Here is a 21756-nt window from a genome sequence, read left to right on the forward strand (position 1 = left end):
GACATCAGAATCCGTTTGGATTCGGGGTCAGGCCCCTCCTCCGGGATCGGTTACTCTCAATCTTCCGATTAGAGCACCTCGAGATGTCCTCATCAGGGAACTCAAACTTCATCGGTTGATAATCCTCCAAGGGTTGTTGGGCAAGGTAATCAGACAGTACACTCCCCGATTGCTTTCTGAGAGTATACTGATCGGTCAACATTCTTTTGCTCTTCTCGCAACCCGTCCGGTCAATGTTGGATTCTCATTCACATACTTGATCAGATCCAACTTGGAAATCCACAAAGTGGTATGAACCAGCATATACTGTCTCAGTCGGCGAGCAGCCTATGCCAAAGTACATCAAGTTTTTTCGAACAGCGAATGTACTGTTTCACAGTCGATAAACTTTTTGCTAAGGTAAATTGCATGCTCTTTTCGACAAGATCTGTCATGCTGACCCACTTCACCTCGTAAACCCCTCGAAGGCCGTCAAGTACAGATTTAACAGTTGCTCCTTCCACAGGAAGTATCAGAATCAGAGGTTCCTGCAACTTTTCCTTTTATTTTTTCAACGCCCCTTGGCAATCATTATTTCGCCTGACCGTTTGATCTTTCTATCAATATCTGAATATGAGTTCACCCGTGGCGGTTAGATGAGATGTGAACCATGACAGGTAGTTCAATCTTTCTAAGAAACCACGAACCTCTTTCTTTATTCTCGGTTCAGGCATTTGTTTTTTTTTGTTTTTTTTTTTTTAAAGCAGGAGCAACCTCGATTCCTCTCTTATAATGACCCCCCAACATCTTACCGGATCGCACTCTGATAGTGCACTCATTCTAATTCAACCTCAGTCTGAATTATCTCCACTGGTCAAACGACTTGCCCCCAGTCTGCCAGATGCCCCTCTTCTGACTGGGACTTTGCTATCATGTCATAGCATCTGATTCCATGATGAATCATATCATGAAACAAAGTCACCCTGATACGCGGCATCGGCGCCCTGCTTCTCAAGAGGACAGTCTTCTCTCCATGGTAGCTTGTACACAACGACACTGGTATCCGATCCTGGCATATTCTGACATGACCAGGCAAAGGTATTCACATGTTCCTTTAACAAGGCTACCATTCTGCTCTCGACTCGCCTCTGAAGCGGCCTCATTTTCCCATTTCCTTTCTGACCTCGCCGGTGCTTGGAGTAACAATCTCGCATCGCCCTCGAGCGGCTGAATCACCTTCTCCTCTTGTTTTGACAACCTGGCTAATTCCAGCAGATCACAATCTTCTTTGTCTTCTTCGGCATGATTGCTCGGTTTGTCGAAGTCATATGAGGGGTAACCAAATTGTTATCAACGAGATCCGGAGAATTATTTTTGAAGTTGGGACGAGACAAATCAAAAAGGAAAAATGAAAACAAACATTGCCATTTTTATTTGTTTTTAAACTGCAAAAATAAATGAAAAACATGGAACACCGTTTTTTGACTGAAAAACATCCATTTATTAATGATGCAGAAAATGCAAATTTAAACATGAGGTGGCCCTTACAATGGACCATTACGTGTCGGGCAACACGTATGGCTTTCATGCAGATAAAATCAAAACAGAAATCATTACTCTTCCGAATGAGTGACAGTGCTGATCTTTCTAAGCCTTCCAGCTTCCTGGTACGCACGGCTTTATCCAACCACTGAACTTGCAGTCACTGTCAGTCTCTCCACCTACCACACAGGCGCGATCTGAATTTTCAGCAATTGCACCCACCATCGCCTGTCCATGCGCCGGCATGGGATTGGCATCAGCATTCAATGACAATGTAAAATTGAGGGCCTTGGAATCCACCAGGTCTTGGACTACGTGCTTAAAAGCTTTGCAGTCCTCTACACTGTGCCCGGGAGCACCCGAATGGAATTCACATTTGACATTTTCATCAAAATTGGCTGGCCTTTGATCAGGTCCCATAGGTGCCAAAGTCCTCAACTGTACCACCCCCATATCTTTCAGCTTTTTCAATAGGACAGAGTATGTCACAGGCGGCCTGTCAAAATGCCGATCACTCATCCTCCTCCTGACTGGATATCCTACCCTCGGAGACCTCCGCTGAAATGGCTGACGCTGCTGTTGCTGTTGTGCAGGCTGATTGTCAGCAGGAATAGTTACCGCAGCGGTGTGCTGGTAGTAACGACCCCTACCGTGTCCTCTCTGGGCGTACACAGCACTCGATTCACCCTCATCCTTGTGCTGGTCATTACCAAAAGATTTCTTCGGTCCAGATGACGAAGCGTTTTCTTGCATGTTCCCCATCTTCAGCCAGTCTTCAATCCTCCCCACCTTTTCGGCAATTACTTTCTGCCCCAAGGTGAACTCTTGCATGACATTGATCAGCTCTCCCATCTTCTCTTTCAGTTCGAGGATGTCAGCGTTGGGAGGATCCATCAGTCGAGGAGTATTGCGTCTGGTGAAGTATCTGTGAGGACGGGTTGAGTGCAAAGGTACAGCTCTGCGAGCACGAGCAATGATTCCTGCAAAACAGCAAACAGGTTAATATGCATGAATGCAACGTCTATCCATATGAGGAACACTTTGTCTCTTGATTTTGGTTTCATCGAGACAAATAATATTTCATCAATAACATTCTGACATCCGAATGTCTCTCAACCAGATTCTCAATCCATAATATTCCCCATATGGCTAGACTCAGGTTTGATGCAGATGAATGCAAGATGTGATGATGCAGATGTATGAGTGCACTGGGCCATCCTCCAAGTCATCTGATCCTCTGTACTGAATCTGGCCTCTGGACTGATCATTACCATCTGAGGAGAAATGTAACCAATCTGACCCACGGGTTCCGAAATAAACGGAAGACAGATACATCATCATCACCACTGGTCTCTGAGCTGACACACCATCACCATCTGAATCGGCCCGGGGAATCCTGAAATAAACGGATCCCCACTGATAAATATCTCGGCCCGGGGAATCCTGAAATAAACGGATTCCCACTGAGAAATGCCACGGACAGCACTCCGGCGTCTCAAAAATAAACGGCCATAAATCCGACCTATAAATATGACTCTGATCAACGGAACCATTAGTCACCACCTGAGTCACCATCAATCACCAACAGTCACCATCTGTACCTGTTAAAATGATCATTCCCTCCCCACTCACGGGTGTCATCTAGGCCAGGGTAAAGTCGAAAGAAACGCAGTATAAATAACCTTTCGCAGAATACCATCATATACACACCCGAAGTATGTAACGATAATATCCCACCAGGGTCTGAACTGCTCGTGATGTCAATGTTCCGCTAAGTGGCGCCATACCACCCGCTTCCCATGCATCACTCTATTCCTAGGTTTCCTAGATTTCACTCATAGCCTGGGTATTGGGCCTTTTACCTCGAGTAACTCCCACCCCAAAACAGAGGAACCACCTGTACAGAGGACGGCAACAACATGATAGTATGATGCATGCAGACATTAATGCAAATATATACACAGTGGTTAGAACAATAAATGCAATAAATAATACACACAAGCAACCTAAACTAATCCTAGAACGCTAGGAAGGACTCGCTTAGGGACGATGGACCAGCATAGGTCTACATCAGTAGGTCCCCAGCAGAGTCGCCAGCTGTCGCATCCTGCGAAAAATCAACCGGCGAGACTCAAAATAAAAACACACAGAGCCGCCACTAAACGTTATTTATCCCAAGATAGGGAAAGGAAACGCTCAGAGAAACCTGGAAAGACATGGTCTCGCGACCAGAGAGAAAAGGTTCGGGAGTCGGTTACGCAAGGGGAAGGTATTAGCACCCCTCACGTCCTAGGTACTCCTAGGGATCCACGTTCTAGAATAAAGAAAAGGTTGCTAAACATCACACACACACACGGGGAACGCAGGTGGGGTTAAGAGGAACGAGCTCGATAAGGTATCGCACCTTATGCCTACATATCTTGTCTGGAACAAGAATCAGAGCCACTGTAGTTCGGCTTACGCACGCCAAACAACACAAAACAATCAAACAAGCAAGGGTGGCAAACATGGAGCCCGACAACCAATGGATGGAATTACGTCGGCATCCGAACCAAAACACACTCAAAACGGCAAACGTGGAGCCCGACTGCCAATCACTGGGCTTACGTCGGCATCCGAGCCAAAACACAATCAGATAACAAGTAAACGCACGCAAAAAAGAAAAAGGTTGCCCGGAGTGGTCTCGCACGACCACCTGCCTACATACCTCGTCTGGCACGAGGATCAGGGCGATGTAGTTCCCCTGAAAGGGACTAAATTGCTAACCAGAAACCGGGGAAAGATACACAACTAGGGAGCTGAGACTCGAGCCTAATGTTGTCATGCATCGTTAACCCTAAGTTCGGTTTTCTATCCTACTTGCATAAGCAAACTAACCTAACCAGGAAAGAAGCTAGCACACAAGCATACAATCATATATCATCAAATGAGAATAGGTATCTCAAACAAGCATGTCAATCAGATATCCACATAACACGCACTATAGCCAAACAAGGGGCTCAATCAATCAGGTTTGACTGCCTAAGCAAGTCGTCTGTACAGGCTGTGTTTGCTCTTAACCTTGCCATTACGAGGCTAAGGTGAAGCAGATGATGGGATGAAGTGAGGATCAGACCTCACAGCTCATATCCCTAACCAGGGAGAGCTGACAAATGAGCATGGGTCCAGAATAGGGGAACCCTTCTATACTCGATGACTCTGACTCAATGTGCACTGCACGGATCTTGGGCTTTTGATCTCAATGCTACAACCATGTAATGGGAGCAAGGAGAAGACTCACTGAATAGTGGGGGACAGGTTGCTTGTCCCTACCTTCCACCAATTGCCTTACTTGAAGGGCTTTTCCTGCTTGGCTTAAAAATAAACATACACAAGCATTGCCTCTTAAGGAGGACTTCAGACATTTATTTGCCCAGCCCGGTAACAGCCGGGTCTCCAGACTACATGAAGCTTAGGAAGTTACCTCAATGCAAGTTGCTTATGCAAAGCAAAGCAAAGCAATAGTTCACAAGGAACTGAGCAACTAAAGTACCTGGAAACAGTCAAACACAGTTAGTACCCAGACAGACAAAATCAAACAGCAAGTTCAATCAGACAAACTATACAAGCTATGCACAAACAAAGCAAGCCAAGGCTCAAGCCTATGCTTCACAACCTGCAAAACACAATTATGTTAGTGTACAAACATCAACAACATCAATTAAAGTTAATTTGAATCATTCTCCATATGCATTGCCTTTTTGATCCTGAAAAATCAAGCAAATATTAGCAACTAGACCACTAGGCCAAGCCTAGGGTCCAAAACAAGAAAAAATCCTTAAACAGCAAGGCATTCACCAACCAATCTCAAATTAACATCAAACAAGAGCAAACATCCTTGGTCTCATGTTTATATCATTCATCATGTTCAATTCATGCACAAAACAAGGCACATTGGTTCAAATGAAGCACCAAGCATACAAACAGAAGTATTGCATTCAAATCCCTATCAAAATAAATCCAAAAATTCTCAAATTAAATACACCTAAACAGGGGTCAATCAAGGTCTACCATGTCAAATTTGAGCTCAATTGGGCAAATGAAACCATGTCAATGAAAATCAACAAAAACAGACACAATTTCATGCTTCAATTCACACCATCAATGCATACATCCAATTCAAAAATTCATATCTCATTGAAAACAAAAAAGAAATGGATGAGACCAAAACAAGGAGGTCACACAACGTGTCTAGTTCATGCATATCAAATTTCATGGCCATACAATACAATATGAGGATTTCCCAATCAATCTACCAACATGTGTCACATGAGCTTGCAAATTCAACCACCAGAAATGAAAAATCATGATCAAATTGAAAATGCAGTGAAAAATTCTACAAAAATTCATACAACATCCTAACATGCTAACTAACCATCATGCAAAATTTCAGCCAATTCTAACATGTATAGGTCACTCGAAAAAATCCTGCAAGTTGACATAATGAGGTGTGACACAAATTGTCACACCTAAGTTCCAGAATTTGCTGCTCTCTAACCAGGTATCCAAAATTCATGAAATTTACATATAAATAATCCTCAATGAGTCAAGAACCACCACAAAAATTTTCAAGAATTTATTCTACATTATGAGCATTTCATGATCAAATTACAAACATGTATCAAAAATGGACATACAATGGAAAACCCTAGGTCAACTAAAAAAATTGCCAAGCACAACTTTGACCAATAGGTCAAAAAAAACCTACACAAACCAAGGAAGTCAACAAAATTTTTCTCATATTTTTCTGATTTTTTTTACTATTTTTTCTGAATTTTTTAATGTGTTAAACATTTTTAATAATTAAACAAAATTGCAGTAGCATTTCTGTAAATATTACAGGCAATGGCGGGAAACACTAATTTTAAATTTTCAAACTGAAATTTTGGATCAAAAGCTACTGTTTCATCGTCTTCCACAAGCAGCATTTCCAGAAATTCACAAAAATGGACGAACATCCAAAGCTAACGAAAATGGACATGGCCATATCCGTTGGAAAGGTCTTTCTACCTACAATCCAAATATCATATCCATTTATCCTAAAAGTTCTCACATCAACCGAATCGAAGCACTTAGGGTTTTGGATCAAATGTTCAAATCTAGATTTCTCACACCACAGTCATCCGTTTGCAATTCTAAATACATCATCGTAATCTACATCAAACTCACTATAGAATGCACATAACAATCAAGCTTTTCATGAGGTTCGAATTTTCACTTACTCGGATATGGCAGCCGCGATTGTAATGCTTTTAGAGCTCAAATCGTGAAAACAGCAACACTAGGAGGATGGAGAAGGTGAATGGAGGTGCTTGCTTCGATTGCCTTTGCTTCTAGAACTCAAAACTCGAATTCACCATTGTTGATGTGGTTATGGACAGTTGCGATTGGCCAAGCTTCTCACTCCAATCTCCAAAAACAGTCCAAGGCAATGATTATAGAAGATGAATGCAAAAGAAATCTTCAAGTTTGGTTGAGAATTGGTCAAGAATTTTGGAAATGAAAGTTTGTGTTCTTGGATGAAAATGGAGAGAATATGAGAGATCTAGATCCAATCTTGGGAAAAGTGTTTTTCTGTTATGATTAGGCAAGGATTTAGAATATATATGTGTGCTTAATTGATCACTAATCATGGAATTAACCAATTTGGCATAATTAGTGATAATGTAATTTTTGCAAATGAGGGCAAAATAGCCAATTCACAATGACAGCACATGCCAGCTCAAAATTGGTTCCAACATGTCCAAAACACCATATGTGAAGTGTAGAAACAATTCCCATTGCAATTGGTTGCTTAAATCTCATTTTCACTATGTGTATGTAAAGTATCCATTTTTAACCATTTCATTTTTCATGCCAAAACTCAAACCATGTGCATTAACCATGAAATGAATATTCAAACACACTTAAAATGCCATTCCTGAGGTGTTGGAAAAAGTCCCATTCAAAAATTCCCAATATTTTGACATTTGGACAATTTTGCCCCTGGTCCAATTCAGCTGTCCAGTTGAAAAGTGACTTTTTGCCTGGGCCATTTTTGGGAAATTCCAATGATGCACCCTCAAAGTACATGTCAAATGGAGTTTGTGCATATAAAGAACTTGCAATTTGGACAAAGTATGTGGTAGTTATGGCCTCCTGATTACGGTCTTTTCTGAAATTCAATGAGCCATATTTTGCAAACCGTACATTGGATTTTCAAGTTCTTGGACTTTTTGGAAAGGTGAGAACAAGATCTACATCTGTCATGTTGAACAATTTTTCATTTGAAGCTTCCTTGGACTTCTGTTTTTGAGGTCAAAAACTTTCCATTTTTGGAAACTTCAGTTACAAGTCACTTGCTATTTTTGGCAGTTTTTGTCCTGACTTGATTTTCTTCATTTTTAAGCCTTGCAATCTCATTTAACACTTGTTCCAACATGAATGAAGTGTGTCTAACTTGTTTCCACCTCCAAATCCACCAGATCATGTACAGTTGACCACAGTTGACTTTTCATCTGATAGATGAATTTGGCAATGCATTGATCAATCTGAGCCCCAATCTTCAACTGAAATGGCTCAAGGGTGAAACCCTAGCCTCAATAAGCACAATATAATCACAAAATGAACCTCATCTCCATCTCAAACCCCATCTCCTGATCCAGCCCTGCTTGGCCCAATACAACTGATTAGGGTTGACCAGTGGTCAAAACCCTAATCTCAAGGAATCTTCTTCAATCTTCTGATGACATCCCACCATGATGATGATGATGTATCAATTCAATCAACATGAAGACCAATACCCTCGAGAATCATGAAACCCTAATTCACAGTCCAATCCTCAGATGGCCATGATCAGTCAATAAAACCCTAGGCTTGCACCTTTGAACTTCCTCATCTCCTGATCAAGACTTGGGAAGATGGCTTGCACTATGTAACCACATGTTATGCAATATGAAATGCCTAATGCCCTAAAATGATATGCAAATATGTTAATGCTAGTCCCAAGAGAGGAGGGCAAATTTTGAGGTGTTACACCCCTCACACGACCGGAATACTCAGGAACATTTAGTACTCGACTAAGTACGCTCCTGCAGTCCTGGACCTCGGTTGAAGGTAAGGTTTGGGATAAAGTCTCCTGAAATATTATTAGAGGAGATTAAAAATGAATTATATGTCTAACAAAATTTTCGATATAATTAAAGAAATAATGTTACATATACTTACACATTCGTCATAAACATTTTGAACGGCTTCAACGACAGCCCCATCCTTCCCAACCCGAGCAACCTTCCACAATACGTGCTCCGGAAGAGATGTTGCGTCACTTTTCTCCTCGGCTAGCTACAAATTGAATCAGATTATAAGATCATCAATTATAACATATTGTGACAATGTATAAGCTCATAGCATTTGAATATACTCACAATTCTTTGTTGTAACCGTGCATATCCCGTACGCCCTTTTTTGTACGGATACGCGGGTTTTGATGCCCTTTTCCGATTTTTGTCGCTTACTTCCTGGATAAAAAAGTTTAAGGCATATTAGAACCAAGTAACTTAACAATTGTATAATACCATAATTAATAGACATTACATGGAATTTTTCGTTTCTTCGTTTGGCGACAAAGTTATCCCATTCTTCGGCTGAAATAATCTCCGCATACTTCATTGGCCGTTCTGCTTCAACAAAGTTTCCTTCCTCATCCTTGAGAAATTTGTTGGACAAAAAGGATCGGAATCCTCGGAGTCTTTTTCCGGCCAATTGAATACAATATTTTTGCCGGCTTTCATCAATGTGAAAGGATCTCTAAAAAACATACAAATGGAGTGTGTTATTATAAGTAATATTATAACAATATATGGTCAACAAATAGTCAACAAAAAAAACATATAATAATATATGGTAAATACCTGTATCTCGGACCATATTTTTTCTTTGCCAACCTTCAATTCCGGACTTCTGCAATTATCACATGTAATCGGAATATGTTGTCGAACAAGGGAACCAATGTAACTTGCCAACATTGAACCGTTAGGCTCAATTAGTTGGTCTTCAGCACTCCAATGTACTTCGAATTTTTCACCCTTGTCTCTTGCACGAATGATTGACTTCATAACAGTCAATCCTCGTTTGATTTCTTTTTCAACATTGTTACGTGATCCACTCGCGTCATGGGTATCGTCTTGGTTAGCCATTTTATCTGTAATATAGAAATGATTCAATAAGACCCAAGTAAGACAATGACCATATTCGTGAAGCTACACAAAAAACACATTCATATACCTTCCATTTCTCTCATGTTACAACAATCTAAACTCTCTCTTTTTTTCATCATTATTGAATGCAAACTCACACACACCTACTGCATACAAAAGACCAATGCAAACTTATGGTGTTTGGAACATGAACAAACTTGCATCCATAATCATCAAACTTCCAAGCACAAGCTCAAACACACTCCAAATGACATCAGTTTTCAATCAGAAATAAAAAACCTTACAACAAGGTGCTCATGAACACCATATAGTGCTCGTTTGCCCTAAACAACATTAATCAACATAATGCACAAAATGTAGAACTCAGTTTAGAAAATGCCCTAATCAAACACCTGAAGAAAGTGAACGGTAACGATGGAGAAGAGAAATACCTTCAAGGTGACGGTAACGATGGAGAAGAAAGTGAACAGCGACGGTGGACGCAGATAACTCAGTGAACGTGAACGCAGCAGCAGAAAAAGGCGACGGCGACGACGACGGTGAGGGAGAGAGAACGAACGGAGGACGAGAGTAATCGCAGTAGAGAGTAATCGCAGTAGAGAGAAAACCCAGTTACGTAAACGAAATAGCATATAGAGAGGGAAAATAAAGAGACATGCAGTATATATGTTATAATTTTAATGTTTAATAAAGGGGACCTTAGAGGGCGCTTGTGTAAAAAAAGCGCCCTCTAAAGGGGGACTAAGAGGGCGCTTCTAAAAGCGCTCTCTAAGGCTTTCCAAAAGCGCTTTATAAACTGGAAATGTACATGGACTTAGAGAGCGCTTTTTTAAAAGCGCCCTCTAAGGGTACCCTTAGAGGGCGCTTTCATAAACGCGCCCTCTATTGGTGTCCCTCCATTTCCTCATTATTTTTTCGCTTCACTTTAGAGGGTGCTTTGTTACAAAAGCGCCCTCTAAAGTGCGTTGTCTATTCCTCCTTATTTTTCTCTTCACTTTAGAGTGCGCTTCTTTAAGAAAGCGCCCTCTAAGGTGCGCTGTCTATTCTAGTTTTTGGCGTAGTGTATTAGGATACGAGTTGTCTTACTCGACTATCCGAGTAATCGTCATCCAACCAAAAATACCTTAACATATCAAACTATCCTTTCCTCGCCCCGTACGATCGAAACCAATCAAACAAAACATCAAACACATTAACTCTACTTATCAACCCCCGTGTGACCAAAAATATATTCAAAAAGAACACTGTCAATCCTTTCTAATGCGCACCACAAACTAGTGCTTAAGCCTCCACCGAGAGTAGACAAGCCATCGTTTAGCCGTTAGAACGCCGACCTACACAGTCTTTCATAATACAAAACACACTAACTAATCGTAGTTCCTCGAACTACGAATGCTATGATTTCCTTATTGCACCATAAGGATACGTAGGCACGAGATTGCTGTATCTTGGCGAGCACACTAATAAGAAACCTCTCTTTTCCCCCCTTCTGAGGTTTCCACCCATCTCTTTTCAATATTTTTATCACTAGAAGAAAACAAACAACATAACTTAACACTCAAATCGCAAAATTGAACTAAAAGGTTCCCGTTGAGTATAACGGATGTGAGGGGTGCTAATACCTTCCCCTTGCGTAATCAACTCCCGAACCAGAATATGGTTGCGATGACCATTATTCTATTTTTCAAAGGTTTTATCAATATTTTCCTATTCCTTCATTGGAATAAATAAAGTTCGGTGGCGACTCTGTTCGAACATACATTTTTCCGCGTCAATCGCGAGGGATCGCATTTTTCGAGGTGCGACAGCAGGTACCTTCAAGGAAGGGGATTTACGATGGTATATGAGTTTACCCAGATTCTCAGTCGTCAACTACCAAGACCTAACTAAAAGGATGGTACAACACTTATTAGTAAGCAAACATAGAAGAATGTAGAATACCAGTTTATTCAACGTCTGGAAAGGGTACTCAGAGTTTCTCAGAGTATCTGGCGAGGTTTAACGAAGAAACCATTAAAGTGTCTCACCCGAACTAGGAGATGTTTGTGGGGGCATTTCAACATGGCCTCAAAGTCAGGCAGTTCAACGAATCCCTAGCGCAAAAACTAGTATCTAACATGTATGAGGTTATTACCAGAGCATAATGCTATATGAAAGGGGAGGAGAGCAACATGGAAAAGAGATCTCGAGATGCCAAGGAAAAAATGGGAGCTAAAGAAGAGGCAGTCAGGCATAGGAAGGAGTACCCTAAGCCTGGACCTAGAGATTGGACCATGAGGAGGCCATCCCGACAACCGTTTCTCTCTCACACATTTTAAGCCTCGTAAAGGTAATATTGAAATGTTATAATCATTTTTGTATGATATCTACATTATATATAAATGCAATATTTGGATAATACTTTGTTCATGTCCAACATTTTCACCCATTTTGCTAAGTGATTAAAGTCCTTCAACTTCTCTATCTTGATACATTTTATAAAACCTTGGAGTTTGAAGTAGCCCTTTCTAGAGTAGACACTTCTTCATTTTATCATTCACTTTTTTTATTTGAAGCACTTCTTTGTTGAACCTATCTATATAATCTTAAAGGATTCGTCTTTCTTATAACATATGATTCTTAGATTTTCCATAAATTTTGGTTGTTTCTTGGAATTAGTGAAACAAGTAGTAAACCAATGAAAACGTTCAGTCCAAGAGTTTATGGATCTCAATATTAAACTCTTGAACCAAGCCATCATCCCTCTATTTGAGGTAAAAATAACAAGTTTACACTTTACCAATGCACATACGTCTTAGAAAGAGGGGAGGATATCCATTGTTTCGACATGATCATTGAGGTCAGTTGTACCATTATATGACTCCAGTGACAAAGATTTCGAAAGTGACAATGGAACAGAATGATCATTTATCTAGTTGTTGAACATATTGAGTGAAGGAATTTTGTCCTAGATCCACAATCTCTCTAAATAAGAGGATATGTGATATCAATAACGTCTCAGTGACAAATAAATTCTTCCACAACCTCTTCTTGCATAATATTGTTTAATACTTGTTATTTTATTATAATAATTATAATACATATAATATTTTATAGATGCGAATATGGGATAGGGAAACTCGACATTTGTTGCGACAAGAATAAGGATTTAAATTTCATTCTCGATGAAGAATGGGCTTGGGGGTGGATAATATTGACCTTTTCTAGGGTATGAGAGATAAAACTCGCCTCGTTTCCATACATATGAGTTAGGAGTGTGAGTTTTTAGGGTTTAGAGATTGTATACTTGGACTTGAGTGATAGGTTAGCATTTAAAAGAAGAGGAACACGACTTATGGTATGAAAACCCTAATTAGACATTTGTTTAAGGCAATAATTGTAAACACATAAGGACATGTTACTATCACATGATTCTAATTTAATCTCCAAATCAGTTAAGATATGCCTCTAAGGCATGTCTACAATATAGTTTGTAGGAGGATGGTAACCTTGGAGTGCACATTCCTTTGTTAAATTATGCTTGGTATAAGTCCAGAATTATATCCCTTTTCTTGGGTAGTTTTTATATTAATAATATTTATCGATGTGTAAAAAGGTAAATACCATTTTTATAAATGAAGTCTAAGAAAGGAATAAGTGTAAACATAAAAAGAAAAACTTAATTTTTAGTTCCATTAATAGATAAAATCTACCATTTTCAATAATGTGAACAAGAGTCGAACAAACGACACCAAATAATTGGTTTATACCATCTCTCAATAAGCAAAATAAGAAGAAAAAAAAAACTAGCCATGCCATTCCTTATCATCATTGTTTCCATTTCTTTCCTTGATGCTCATACCACATGTCTAGATGTTTATCTATTTTCCACTCTTCAATTCAAAACTATAATTATTTCATCTCTTTCGCTTCCAACTTCACATATTTCATCTATTCTTCATTTCCTAAACAATATTTATTATCATTTTTTATTCAAGATCTGAACTAGACTTGTTGAGTCAGCTCATTGAATCATCTATCTAACATTTAGAACATGAGAACAATATTTCATTTAAATTTGTTTTGGAAGCTCTTGTCAAGTGTTGACAAGATTGAACTCAAATAAGTTGAGTCAAACCATTGTTCTATCTCTCAAAGAGTGAGCAAACAACATTAGCTTAAAATCCTCCTCCTCTACACCTATTATTTTGAAATTTCTAGTAAACTCAATAGATTTCTTCAGATGCAAATGCGAGTCTTTAGTTGACGCTCCACTAATTGTTCAATTATATGTAGTAATCGGAATATCATTGGTTTTAACTAAAATAATGCAGTTATGATCTCAAGAATGACATTGCTAGTGTGCAATGTGTATAAACCAAACACATCATATTTCTTAATGGTTATTTCTCCTTGACCAAGTCAATGGTGGCTAGAATAATAATCATGCTTATTAGTCTTTTGAAGTCAAACACCACTTGTTTGATATTAAGTTCAATGCTAGATCTTGTTAAAGCCCCGTTACTCTTAAAGTCCTTTCTATCCCTGTTCAAAGAGGATTTTTGATGAGAATTATGACATATTCATATAACTCACACTTGCTAGACATTCATAAAAAAGTTAGTAATTAAAACAAACAAGTTATATATAATGTTTAAAATTATAATATTTTGCAATTCTCCACAAATATGCGAATATATTCATAGTAGTTCAATCTCCTATCTTTTCACGTTGTATCTTTATATGTTGTCGTGAGCCACTACATATGTCAACAAAATTCACAATCTTTTGAAAAACCTCGTTTTAACGGATGTTAGTGTATGTTAATATTTTTTGATATTTAAAATGAAGGGTGAAAATGAAGATATTCCCCTTCCACCTGTCCCATATGTAAAAATATACTTTTGAGTTTTTATACACATAGTTATTCATCAATTTCATACATAATTATATATTCTAAATCTTAATCTTTTTCAATAAAAAATAGAGATTAATTGTTATGTACCGTTAGTGTACAAATTTTTACACTGTCAATATATCACAATCATCCGTTTCTATTATTTTTTAAATATTTAAAATAAAAATTAAACCTTTTAAATATATCAATGGTTGTGATTAATTGACAATGTAAAAAATCTTTACAACGGTAAGTTTATATCAATTAAATTCTAAAAAAATAAGGTTATCACATGGTCATAACTTAATCTCTAAATATGTTTGAGCGTGATTCTAAAACATCTTCACTAGGCATGACAAAAAATCCACCACCAATCACACTCGGCTTCCTCTTCCCCCGAATCTAACGGAAAAAAACCAATTTAATTAAAGATGGAGGATAAGAAAAACTCGAATTTTAATGAAGAATGTATGAACTAAGAGAAATGGAGATGTTAATAATTTTTCTACACCCACTTTTACCTATTAAATTTATTTTATTTTTAATAATTTTACTATGAATTTACTTTTATTAATCTTAAGATAACAAATTTAGTAAAATAATTATTCACAAATGAAGTCTAAGAAAGGTACTGGTGTAAACCTAAAAACAAAAACGTAATTTTCAGTCTTTATTCGTTCATAACTAAAACAATCTACCTTGATTTATCCGAACAAGAACCGAACAAACGGCACCGCATGATTGGTACAAAATAAACAATACAAACAAAAAGAACTTGTCTTGTCAAAATCAAAACCATAATTATTTATTTATTAATTAATTCACCTCTTCTTCATTTCTTCAACCATTTTTTTCATTCATGTTCTAACCCGACTCATCACCGACTCACTGAGTCACCTCACCTCATCGAATCGTCATTCCAAAATTCAATTCACCATGTCGACGACAAGGTCTCCGAGCCGTTCTTCCGAAGACATCGTCGATTCGACGCCGTTTCTTCCCAATTCCGCCGCCTCCTCCGACGAAAACAACTCCGGTCATCGAATTGTTCGTCGACAGAGGCTTCTCCAAGCCGCGCGGTTCCTCCGGCAAGCAAGCGGGAGGAGAATGATGCGCGAACCCTCGGTTGTTGTCCGCGAAGCTGCGGCGGAGCAATTGGAGGAACGGCAAAGCGATTGGGCTTATTCCAAACCCGTTGTGATTCTCGATATCGTTTGGAACTTTGCATTCGTCGTTGTTGCTACAACCGTTTTGTTTCTAAGCAGTAATGAATCGCCGGAAATGCCTCTTAGGTTGTGGATTGTTGGTTACGTTCTGCAATGCGTTCTTCACATGGTTTGTGTTTGTTTTGAGTATAAGAGACGGAGAAGGTTCCAACGTTCATCTTCTTCCATAGCAGTAGCAGGTTCTGACAGGGTTGGTACTAGCAGTGGGAATTTGAGTTCAGGTTCTCGTTCTGTTTCTGGTTCAAGTTATGTTTCATTGGCGCAATTTGATGAAGAGGGTCCAAGGTGAATTTCTTCACCATTTTTTATTGAGCTTATTTTATTCAATTCAGAGTTATATTTGGTGAATAATAGTCTGTTATCTTGCTCTTTGAATGCTTGTGTTGAAGAATGAAGCATATTTAGTGGGGACTGTTTGGTGAAGTTTGAAACTCTATGATGCAAATGAGAAATTTAATGAGTTTGTTACCATGTTAATTGTATTTATGAATGTTAGTACTAGTACTATATTAAGCCTATGCTTTTAATATTCAAATCGATAATTAAGGGTTGTAGGTGAGTCTTTGTTAAATGATAAGTTAATTTAAGGAGTTGATATATCAGATGTAGCTTTCTCATTAGGTAAGGGAGGGGAAAGATCATCATGACAGTTCAAACTGTATTGAAGGTTTTTAATTTTTGACTTTTTAAGAGCATTTTTTTGTTGAATGTGAAGAGCTCTAAAGTTTCTTTTATATTGATTTGGGTGGTTGAAAGAGGTGAGAGGGAATTGGGTTTCATGTAAAATGAGATGACGGAAATTGCTACGGGGTGATTAATTATTTTTCTGTTAAGGGAGTTGTGTTTGTTCAGTTTCTCAAAGCACAGGTGCACGATTGTAAGTTCATGTATAAACAAGTATCACTTTTTCAGCCTTGAAAAAGTAGGAAGGGGGGCTTTTAATTTTAGTTATGGTGTTATGTGTTTGATTAGACATTTCTAGTTAACAGTTTCAAATGATTTAGATATTAGTTTATACTTCTATTACTAAATCTTAGCTTGGACCGTGAAAGTTAATATTTCAAAATAAGAGTTAGAAAATATTACTATTTCTTTGTTTCTTGTCTCTTCCATTTTCACTCTCCACCCGACGTTATTGTTTGCGATGGCAACCAACCGTTGCATGTGCTATTTGACAAAGCCTTCCTTTTTCTCTGTTGTTTATCTTGTGTCTTCTTTTCCAACTCTATCTTTGCTTGAAGACCCTATTTTGCATAGTAACTGTTCCTTCGAAATTTGATATTCCTGTAATCTACAAGCGGGAAATTTGTGAAGATTGATGAGTGAGCTTATTGTTTGTCCCTAACAAGGAATTTATGTTTCTTAATAAATTCTAATTTTTTTCAAAATCAAAATTTAAAATTAGATTCTGAACTATGTTCGAAGTGTTTTTAAGTAGCGACACTATGGTGTAGTGGAATTTGAACAAATATTTATTGTTCCCCGATACACTATTTAGTACAAATATTGTCAATATTAGCTATAGCAGTGCTACTACTCTATTGTGTAGTGGAATTCTAACAAGCCACTATTTGCCACAATCTACTATTGACAAACACTGCTATATTCCCACTCCTGTCGCCCCAAATGGATCTTATTATAAATACAAGATGATACGGTGCAAGTGATTAATCCTCTGATTTAATAGCCAAAATGTATTTTATTTTTAGTTGAAAATGAACCTTTTCTCCAAAACAATCCATTTCTTAAGATTGTTAATGTGCCATGTCCTAATATATAATATTCTTACCTGAATTTTTTGAACCATCTATCTCGATTGAGTGGGGTACTCTCTGATTTTGTGCACATAAAACTGTTCGGTGGGATGAAGCGCTATCAATATTTATTAGCTTCTTTTTTTTTTTATCGAGGACCACGGCAGTTATTATTATACATTTTTGAAATGAGTGCCGTCTATTTTCTGGTCAATAGTTATTAGTGTAATTTTTCACAAGTTGTCAATTTTTTATATTGCTGTTTTTCTCGGCAGTGTTGCAAAGCATTTGGAATCAGCCAATACTATGTTTTCATTTATTTGGTGGATTATTGGATTCTACTGGGTATCAGCCGGTGGTCAAACTTTATCCCAAGATTCTCCTCAGCTTTACTGGTTTGTCCTCTTTCACTATGTCATTCAAATTGTTCAAATATGTTTTCATTATGATTTATTAATCTTTTGGCAAGTCAGCAGATTTTACTTATTTTAGTTGAATGCTTTTGACAGAGTATGCATGCTTTGCAGGTTATGTATAATCTTTCTTGGTTTTGATGTTTTCTTTGTCGTTTTCTGTGTTGCACTGGCCTGTATAATTGGCATCGCTGTTTGCTGCTGTCTTCCATGTATCATCGCACTTCTTTATGCTGTTGCAGATCAGGTGACTTATTCTCTTGTGTCTCAAACTCTAATTGGAATTGCTGCATTATGTGTAATTTTGGTTCAAAAGTTGATAGGTACTAATGATTTTTGAAGCGACTCTGCAAACTTAACCCTTTCAACATGATAATTGTGAAAGATCAATACTAATATCTTTTTATTTGTATAACTTGTGAATGAACTTATTAGACAGGTATTAAGTCTGGATTTATATGTTTCGTCGTGTTAATATATGGGCCGTACATAGTTGATTTGTAAAACTACTGTACTATTTTGCCAACAGAAGACATAACTCCTTCTTAACATAGGATTCTCCTCTTGGTCCTCCATCTTTCTGCACGTGGGAAGGACCCGAGTATGCTTATGAACATCTTTTTCTCAGATTTTTCAGGTTTTCGGGTGAGGCAAACAATAACGTTTAAATATTATTTTAATATGAAATTAGAGAGTTAGGATTTGGGTAGAAACATAATTGTTACTATTATTTATTATAAGTTGGAGTTTTATCATGAAGGATGCATTCTTCAACCAACAAACCCACTGGTACTTTGAGAAGACAAGGACGGGTCGTTCAGTAAATATTCTGAATTCTGATGCAGAATTAGACATCATAAGATCAAATCGGGTCTGTGTTTAGAAATTAGGTGACATAAAAAGCATCGTCTGGCTCATGTCTGCTGGAACAAGCAATTTGCGGTCATGTTACTGGAAGGAGATTCAGATTGAGTAAGAGAACAAGGTGAAACTTTGGGAAGGTTAATTTCTTGAGACCAAATGTGATTAGGAAAGGGAGATGACGACTATTCAATCAAAGTGTAATTGGTAATAAAAGGAAACTTTTGACAATGTTCCAATGGATAATTGGTCATGCAAGATAGATCTGTAATTCATCTGCCATGAAGAAAATTGATGTATTTCCTGTTTTAGGAAAACGGTAAAACCTTGTCCTAGGTTGTTTGGGTATGCTGGAGATTGGAGAAGACACGTAGAAGCACCGAGGGTTGACTAGATGGAGAATTTTCCTATACTTAGAGACATATTAGAACAAATAAACATATGTCAGTCAAGCAATTAAGAGGGATTTGGAGGTATATGGTTTATCTCTAAAAAGTTTATCTTTGAACGTAATACAAGATAAATAATTATAGCGTTGTCAAACGAGAACAAACTAAGTTGTTACAGCTGCATTGTTGGGATTGTTATTGACATATTGAGAGAGTTCATATCTATCAAATATTTCGAATAGTTAGACAAGGAGTATCATGGTTGTCAGAGTCACCAGTTGACTCATAGGCTCGTCTGAGTGTTCGTTTCTAGGAAGGAATCTGAGTTGGCTCACTTCCAGAATCATTTTTGAGCAACTCGGTTGAACTTGCTCCGGATCTTGTGCTTATGTGGCCTAGTGAGTATCACGAAAAGCCAAATTAGACCCAAGAAAGAGGAGGTGGAGAGGGCAATTGAAGTGACAGTGCCAGTGCCAGGAGAGAAAAAGGTGAGTTGATGGTGTTTGCCAGGAAAGTAGCGCATGTGCAAAATATCTTCGTTCTTGTTTTGAAAATTTTACTTTAGGGAACTTATCAACTTACATTTCAAAATATCTGTGCCTGATTTGATCATTTATGTAGTATGATGATGGTCATAACTAGTTTAGAAGCGTATGGCTTCCGCCTGAATAGAAGCAAGACAAAATATATGGAATGCAGTTAAAAAAACAAGTATATGGAATGCCATTTTAGCAAAAGATAAAACATTTATAGATTAGAAATGACAACATTAGAGAGAGAGAATTGGGATAACACCTACAGTAGAAAAGATTGTGGAAATTAAGTTTAAGTGGTTTGACTATGTAGACAAGACCTATAAATTTTGTTGTAAGAAGAGTAAATCATATAGTTTTTATAGATCTTTCTTTGCTTTGAGTAATTTGAAACTACTAGAAACAAAGGAAGATCTATAAAAACTATATGAGAAACTATTAATATCTCTAGAGATTAATAAGTTGAATAGATATATGGTAAAACATTATGGTGTTGTTTATCCATGTAGCCAATGTCACTTAGGGTGATAAGGCTTGGTTGTTGTAGTTGTTGTTGTATTTTTAGTATTATTAGGTAAATGTGTAAACAAGTTGAGTGTACAGACCTCCATGAGTTTATGTAGACTCTCGAGTTTAACAACCTTGAGTGTAACCGATATTCTGCCCTTCATTTGTATGTGACCTCATCTCCAGCATTGTCTCCCAATGATATAGAACCATAGCCCTAGGTGTCTGTCAATAGTTGTTGGCCAAGCATAACTAAGGTCATATCTGAATTTGAGTTTGTTTTTGACCTGTCCCGATGACAATGTTGTGTAGCCTTGGACTATTTAATGGATGATATGTACTTAATTTATTTATTCTCCTTGCTTTCATCTCTATATCTTTATACCTATTTATTAAAATCAATTAGTTTATGGATAAAAAAACAGGAAGGGGCATCAAAGGAAGACATTGAGCAGTTGTCAAAATTCAAATTCCGAAAAGTTGAAAATAATGAGAAACAAACTGGTAATATCGAAGGACCTGCTGGAGGAATAATGACTGAATGCCGGGCTGATTCACCTATTGAACATGTTCTTGCTGAAGAGGATGCGGTATGTTACAAACACTTGTTATTAGTGAGCTTAATCTTTTCTCCCTTTTCCAATAGTCATGTTGCTTTGATTCTCATCATATTCTTTTCACTATATTTCAATGGAAAATCTATATTCAAACAGAGTTGGTTGCATCCTCTGTCACTCTACAAATCTGAAGTTTTCCTTTTTTGGTGGTATATTATTTATAGGAATGTTGCATCTGCCTTTCTTCTTATGACGATGGAGTTGAACTACGAGAACTTCCTTGTGGTCACCATTTTCACTGTGCCTGTGTGGATAAATGGCTGTATATAAACGCTACATGCCCCCTCTGCAAGTATAACATTTTGAAAAGTAGTAGCCTTCAAGAGGAAGTGTAGATGATCTCAGAGAAGTTTCTAGATGCCATTTTGAGAAATCTGCATACTTTTCCGATCATGCATAGTAGGCTCAACTTGTCAATACACTTCGATACAGGGCTATATATTGTCATTGTTGCTGCTGCTTTGTGCTGTAATCATGTAGTGATAGTTGCTTTGTTTATGGGTAGTTATTGTGGCTTCTAACTGGTTGTGTATATCAGCGCTGTTCAGTGCGTTCCAGCTATAATTATCGGAAGAGGAAGAGCCACAATTCGGTTGTCAATTTCATATTTTATTTGAGATTTTTACTGTGTGCATGGAATCTATAAATGTCTGGTCTGTAAGTATCTGTATAATGGCCTATCATGTCACAGGTATGTGTTTAAAATGTTCAGTACAACATCCTCAAGTTTATAATGACGGCTCTCTGTAAGTCACTAATCTTGCTTTGGAGTCAATTTCTTGACAGCAAAGTTATGGGTATTCTAAAACAAAATAATAAGAT

At 37.8% G+C, this 21756-nt stretch overlaps 2 protein-coding genes across 3 annotated transcripts; one reads left to right on the forward strand and one right to left on the reverse strand.

Moving 5' to 3' along the window:
- Positions 1-1497: 1497 nt before the first annotated feature.
- LOC127120710 (uncharacterized) lies at positions 1498-7371 on the reverse strand. Of its 2 annotated transcripts, XM_051051231.1 has the most exons (3): positions 6783-7371; positions 4985-5053; positions 1498-2501 (listed from the first exon to the last, which is right to left on the reverse strand). In XM_051051231.1, the coding sequence occupies exon 3, from the start codon at positions 2413-2415 to the stop codon at positions 1627-1629; it is 789 nt and encodes a 262-aa protein (XP_050907188.1). In that variant the 5' UTR covers positions 2416-2501; positions 4985-5053; positions 6783-7371; the 3' UTR covers positions 1498-1626. The 2 variants fall into 2 exon arrangements, with proteins under 2 accessions (XP_050907188.1, XP_050907189.1); XM_051051232.1 differs by lacking the exon at positions 6783-7371 and having other exon boundaries at positions 4985-6758.
- An 8072-nt stretch (positions 7372-15443) lies between these two features.
- Positions 15444-21671, forward strand: LOC127120712 (E3 ubiquitin-protein ligase At1g12760). The gene is made up of 5 exons (XM_051051235.1): positions 15444-16145; positions 17890-18009; positions 18142-18274; positions 20743-20907; positions 21099-21671. Exons 1-5 carry the CDS (start codon positions 15571-15573, stop codon positions 21267-21269), a joined length of 1164 nt encoding a protein of 387 aa, XP_050907192.1. The 5' UTR covers positions 15444-15570; the 3' UTR covers positions 21270-21671.
- The last annotated feature ends 85 nt before the right edge of the window (positions 21672-21756 follow it).

Source organism: Lathyrus oleraceus, chromosome 2, assembly GCF_024323335.1.
Source record: "Lathyrus oleraceus cultivar Zhongwan6 chromosome 2, CAAS_Psat_ZW6_1.0, whole genome shotgun sequence".
NCBI classification, from domain to species: Eukaryota; Viridiplantae; Streptophyta; class Magnoliopsida; order Fabales; family Fabaceae; genus Lathyrus; species Lathyrus oleraceus.

Coding starts and splice junctions, on each gene's coding strand:
- LOC127120710 (XM_051051231.1), bottom strand. CDS start 2,415: ATGGATCCTCCCAACGCTGACATCCTCGAACTGAAAGAGAAGATGGGA.
- LOC127120712 (XM_051051235.1), top strand. CDS start 15,571: ATGTCGACGACAAGGTCTCCGAGCCGTTCTTCCGAAGACATCGTCGAT. Junction 18,010..18,141: donor GATTCTCCTCAGCTTTACTG/GTTTGTCCTCTT, acceptor CATGCTTTGCAG/GTTATGTATAATCTTTCTTG. Junction 18,275..20,742: donor TTTATGCTGTTGCAGATCAG/GTGACTTATTCT, acceptor ATAAAAAAACAG/GAAGGGGCATCAAAGGAAGA.